Here is a 6,064-nt window from a genome sequence, read left to right as displayed (position 1 = left end):
CTTCCTTCTCATAAAGAATATTACTTTTGTTTTTTCGATTGAGAATTTAAATCCCCATTTCTTACCTCACATTTCAATTTGGTTTATTCCTCCTTGCAGTTTTTTTAACTACATGATCCAAATTTCTCCCTTTTTCCCTCAAACCCCATCATCTGCAAATAATGATCTTCCCATATCTAATGAGACATTTCCAAAGTTGCCATTTATCATAAAAGTATAGCACTTATCACACTGCCTCAGGGTGTCCCATCTTCTAACACATACTTTCTGGACATTTCAGATCCAACTTTTACCTGGATAGTTCTCTTATTCAAAAAGTCCATTATCCAATTAAAAACCTTTAATATAATCCCCATTAAATGCATCTTAATCAAAAGTCCCTCCTTCCATACATATCATGAGCTTTTTCTACATCAAAGAACACTGTTTCTTTATTAACTTGTGCCTTCCTTACCTCATCCTCTATATATAACACTGAATCCGAAGTTCCCTTTTTTTCCTAAATCCACTTTGACACCTTGCTATTAGCTGCTTTTTCTCTAAATAATATATTAGTCTAGTGTAAACATTAGTCTAGTTCACATATGTGTGATATTAAGGTCTATAATTATGGCTTACTTGTATCTTTCCCTGGCGTCCTTATAGGAACAATAACCGTCTCCTTCCAACTTGCTGGTATTCTACCTTCCTCCCATACTTTATAACATAATATTACTAATTTATTAAATCCTTCTGTACTTAAATATTTATATAACATATTTCATCATTTCCTGGTGCAGTCATTCCAGCTCATGAGAGCTCTTTTTAACTCTCCCATAATAAATGGGACACTCTGTTCATCTTCAGCATCCTTCCTCTTTAAGGCCTCAATGGTTTCAGATCTTGTTTTCTCTCTACTTCTTCTTCCCTCCTCAGACAAATTACTAGAACTGTCTACTTTAACAAAAGTATCAACCAACAACTCAGCGTTCTCTTCATTAGTTACTGCTATTTCATTTTCATTTGCTAACACAGGATAACTCCACTCCCTTCTGTCACCTCCCATCTTTCTAATCACCCCCCAGACTTCTCCTACTGGGGTCCTGTTCAAAACTGTCTCCAGTATGTCCTTTTTTTCTGCTTTATTGTCTTCTTTACTAGCACCTGAACTTTTCTGAACTGTGTCATATGTTGAAAATTGTGAGTCATTTTCATTTAAATGCCTTATTTCTGTTTCTCACAGCCTCTTTTCCATTTATTGTCACACCATGTTTCTGCTTTCCTTTTTGTTTTTCTGTTACTTTTAGGGATAGTTCTCAGAGCAGTGGTTCTGATACTTTCTGTGATTTTTTTAACAAAAGTTTCTATAGACATATGACCATTAATCTGATTCAGATAACCATCACTTTCTCCAGTTAACTTTCCCAAAGACCCACTTTCCTCCTGTCTACTTAAGTCACTGATTCATGAATGTTTATTTTACAAAAGATTGGATAGTGATCACTAGCTATACTTTTTTCTTGGTATACTTTCCGGAGGACAGTTCACTGCCTCCAGGATGTTTAAATATCCACTTACTGGAGTCTGCAGAGCATCTCTTCTACTAAAGTCTACACCACTTCATTCAGTTCATTAATTAACTTTAAGTCAAATATTATCCAAGTTACTGGACAACCATTAGTGTTTGTGGATTAGAACCTAATCCTTAATAGGTTTACATAAATATTCCACACAATTTATAAGGTATCACACCTTAATTATTATCAGACTATTAAGTTATTAAGGATTTTAAAATGATAATTATGTTTTTTTGTGGAAAAACCATATCAGACACACATTATTGTTCCAAGCAGCAGAGTATTTGTATATGTCTTAATACATGTCTGGAGGGAATCTTCAAATGTAAATGCTCACTAATTGCTTCACCAGTCCTATACAGAGGGTTTTGCATAACTGCTGGCAGCAGAGGGGCCACAGAGCAACATGACCTCTAACCAGGACAAACTCAGCGTGCTGAGGATACTTATAGTCCAGCTTAGTACAGATGATTTCTAAAAGAGGACTGAAACATCGCTTATGTGATAAAACAGAATTGTGTCGGAGATTAAACTTTTAACTTTTAAGTCTTGGGTGTGTTTTATCTCATATAAGAAAGAACATGTTGCAAAAATAATATTATTAAGTTTTATTTACATTAATCATACATACATGACACACTGGCCATTGCTCAACATGTGAATCACTAAGAGTTATTGCTTATTTTACATGAATCACAAGCATATAGGGTTATAATTTGTACTAACAAGTGTTTGAATATGTGTGGTGATTTGGGAAAAAATCTTAATACAAGCACACTGTGTACCTTCACAGGGCTTTGAAAGTAGTACTAGATATGGGGATGATAAACCTGTTAATACCTCAGTAGAGTTACAGATATGAGTGAATCAAGGGTCCTACATGGGAACATTTGGTATTCCTGATAAGCATAATCTCCATGTGTTCTCATTTCTACAGCAGTGTGTTTTTTGTCCTATAAAGGTTGGATACTAGAACAAAGGAATGCAGTAAGAAACACCAATAACTTTAGCTATATAAATCAAATCAGACGAACGCTACAAAACCAATGTGGACACACAACATATGAAATATCGACTAAAGATATCTGTGAAATTAACTTAATACACATGACAGTATACATTCCATGGGTGGAAGAATTAGTCTTAGCCTTTTCCTGGAAAGATTTGCCTTTCACTTCTCGGTTCCACCTTGAATAAAACAACAAAAAACACTCATATCTACATGAAAGTTTCCAAGTGGCTTGAACACCACTAGAAGAACCTGTGAACTCAACAAGGTCACTATACAAATTGTATAGCACAGAAAACACTTCAAATTAAGTTTAGGTCAACATGCCTGCATGTTGTGTGTTAACTACAGTTTTCAGTATCATACTTTTTAAATCTCTACAAAATTAAGAGAATGTGTAAACATTAGGTTAACTGAAATGTTCTATTGGTCATCAGCAGGGAAACATTGGCACAGGTGAGTTTTTAACCAAGTCAAACATTTCTGGGGAGAAAAAAAATGTGTGTAGACATGAAAAATATGTCCATTCATCTAACCATTCATCCACAGCAACAACTCTTACAAAACATCCGACAACAGCAGAAATCTCCCCTCTGTGAATATGGAGCGAATGTGCACAGTGACTGACCGGGGCAGAGAAAAATATCAAAATACAGCAAATAATGCTTCTTGAAATTTAAATTAAATTAAAAAAAAGAAATCTATTTTGTCCATACATTATATAGGGATGTCATTTACTGACACAGCAGGTAAGCTTGTATGTAAACAGAACAAACATGCTCATCGCATCTCAAGAAGAGATGTCTTAGGTCATGGTGGCTGTTTCCAGTTTACAATGTGTTGATGGTTCCCCCCGGTGGCTAAATTATGCATCTTCTCAGTAAACCAGCCGGCCATGGCTGCTCAGCAGCATCCACCTCATTAAGCAGCTAACATTCTTCCTCTGAGCAAGACATTTTTGGGCATGATGTTATACTTCAGTAGAGAAGAGAAGGCTTTGACGTTTGCTGTCAGGTGTTGGGATGCTTTCCAGCTGAAGGAAGTAGAGTAGGACTTGCACCTAAGGAGACGCAGGCAAAGGTGATGAGACCCACAAAAGTAGTCTACATATCATTGTCAAAGTCATCACTATCCTGACACAAGTTTTACCTGAGCCATGACCTCCAGAGACCAGCTGTCGTTCATGGAGATTGGCTGGGAGCTGTTGACTGAGATCTTGCTGTCTTTTTCAGAGGGCCGAAGCAAAGTGGGGCCAAAAACTGTGGCCAGATTGTGCAAAGACATCTTGTTGATGCTCTCATTTTCAGTCACCCTAAGAGCAAAAATAACATTCAACCTATAGATGCCTACAAAAAACCCAAACAGTACATCTTTGTGTAATTTTTCAGTCGGTGCTGAACAATCACAACAATATCAGCCAAGTCAACTAAGTCTTACCTTTTAAGGTGGTCCAACAGGAAGATGAAGGTGACCAGATTGGGTTCTGGTAGAGACAGCAGCAGGTTGAGCATGCAGCTCTCCTTAGCAACGCTGTCAGAGAGAGCTGCAAGGCAAAAGCAAGAAAAATCAATAAAATAAAATTCATTTATATATATCCATTGCAGGTGCTCCTGACCAGGGAAAATGATTCAAATTAAAGAATTGGGGACTGACCGATGCCTCCAGCAAAGTTGGGGTACAACTCGTCAGTGAAAAGAGGCTCCGGCAGCTCACGGAAATACAGCTTCAGTGTTCCAGCAATGGCGTTCACGTCCATCTCCCTCATCATCACAGACACGTCCTTGTTGTCTGCCAAGAGGATGAGACAACAATCACTAAATACCAAAGAATAGTGAGCACAAACTGAAAAGCACTTCTGAGCCTGCAGGGCTCTATCTTTAGTCTCTATCTTTAGTTTTGTCTAGATATAAAGTATGAGTCCCACTTTTCTGACTGTCTTTGTTTCACACGTTTGTCAAAACACCAAATTCAAACTGAACTCACTTGAATCAAAGGCAGCCTTTAGCGCCTGGATGTCAGTTGCGACACCAGACACTCTGTAGATCCCCACCTCCTCCATCCCTCGTCGCTCAATCTCCTCCACGCACTGTCTCACAATGAGGGGAACCTTGGAGCGTTCTCGTCTGGTGAAGCCACAGACACACAGAAACAAGGCTTACAGGTGTAACTTACACATCAACAGATTATACAGTATAAATACTGTAAACATAAGACTGTGATTGAAATAACTCCTATACTCCTTAAATTGAAGACCACATTTCCCATAAACTCTATTGTTTTCTGTTACACAAAGGATGGTGCTACATGACCCACTTGACCTCTCCAGTGTTAAACTCCAGTTTTTCCTGCCAAATGCAACCAACTAGTACACAGTTTAAAATGCTGTGTAGAGGCCAATGGAGGCTCCTTATATTGCCTGTGATTGTTTCATTTGTTTATAATAATTGCATTGAAGTATAAAAAAATATGTAGTAATGATCGATTAATGTTAACATACTACATACACAATGCTCTGGTGGGGTTAGGAATACTGTCACTGGGTCTCCTTCAACTCTCAACTCTGAGACTTAAGAAAACTTATCAGTGAATCTCCTGAAAAGCAGCACTTCCTTTATGTTGACTGGTTGAGATGTAAACAAACACATATCAACAACTCACTTAGTAACTACGTTGATTTTCACTCCAAAGACGCCGGACTGTTTCCGTGAAGGCATTCGCTTCAGACTGAACTCTCTGCTGGTGAACTTCATTGAAAGCTTCACCTCAATCTGAAACAAAGTAAGTTATTTTAGACAACTATGGGCTAATGTCAGCTTACAAACCTTAAAGGTAACCTATGTAACATTTGCTGAACAGCAGCCACTGTGGCTACAAACAACATTAATGCTAAGACATAGTGTAAAAAGTACAGAAGAGTCAAACTGACTCAGTAATGGCAGTTTCACATTAACATCTGACATTAGTTTCTGGTCATACCAGACCATGTCAGGATGTAGCACCAAAACCTCTGGGTGTATTTAATTGAGCAAAGGTGTGCTTTACTGCTTATGAGTTCAACTTTTCATTTGTAAGAGCAAGAATGAGTTATTTTGTGATATTTATTGTTTCAAAAGTTACATAGTGTCACTTTAATGCATGAATCAGTGTTTTGTAGCATTTTAAAAAGCACTGTTGCAACTACTCCAAACTGTTGGGTAGCAGTTACCGTTTACAACTTGTCTTACATGAATCACTTGTGTGACACTCTTGCCTCTTTGCCCTGGTTTTGTGAAACACTTACCCCATTCATGGCGATGACTGTCCTCTGCCAGTCTTTATTTTGCAATGTCTGTGGATCCAACTGGAAAAAAATAACAGAACAGCAATTGTTAAGTTTTTGTGCACCAGAGTCATTTCAAGGGTCACTCTTTTTTTCATAATTTAAAACTAAATCACTCAAAGAGGGGTACTTTCAACCATTCTTAAAATCTTGTAACACAAACATATTTCACAAATTATA

At 37.6% G+C, this 6,064-nt stretch overlaps 1 protein-coding gene across 2 annotated transcripts in view; it reads right to left on the bottom strand.

Moving 5' to 3' along the window:
* Positions 1-2,149: 2,149 nt before the first annotated feature.
* Positions 2,150-6,064, bottom strand: part of si:dkey-91m11.5 (PH_BCR_vertebrate and RhoGAP_Bcr domain-containing protein) — a 33,434-nt gene continuing 29,519 nt past the window's right edge. For both annotated transcript variants that reach the window (XM_044364409.1, XM_044364420.1), the window contains 7 exons: positions 5,846-5,905; positions 5,224-5,333; positions 4,549-4,688; positions 4,219-4,353; positions 4,003-4,108; positions 3,715-3,877; positions 2,150-3,625 (listed from right to left, as the gene is read on the bottom strand). In XM_044364409.1, coding sequence (XP_044220344.1) covers positions 3,536-3,625; positions 3,715-3,877; positions 4,003-4,108; positions 4,219-4,353; positions 4,549-4,688; positions 5,224-5,333; positions 5,846-5,905 — 804 coding nt within the window. In that variant the 3' untranslated portion in view covers positions 2,150-3,535. The remainder of the gene's footprint in view (positions 3,626-3,714; positions 3,878-4,002; positions 4,109-4,218; positions 4,354-4,548; positions 4,689-5,223; positions 5,334-5,845; positions 5,906-6,064) is intronic.

Source organism: Thunnus albacares, chromosome 2 (assembly GCF_914725855.1).
Source record: "Thunnus albacares chromosome 2, fThuAlb1.1, whole genome shotgun sequence".
In the NCBI taxonomy this organism is placed as follows: domain Eukaryota; kingdom Metazoa; phylum Chordata; class Actinopteri; order Scombriformes; family Scombridae; genus Thunnus; species Thunnus albacares.
Note: the sequence above shows the minus strand (reverse complement) of the source record. Positions and strands in the feature narration are given on the sequence as shown.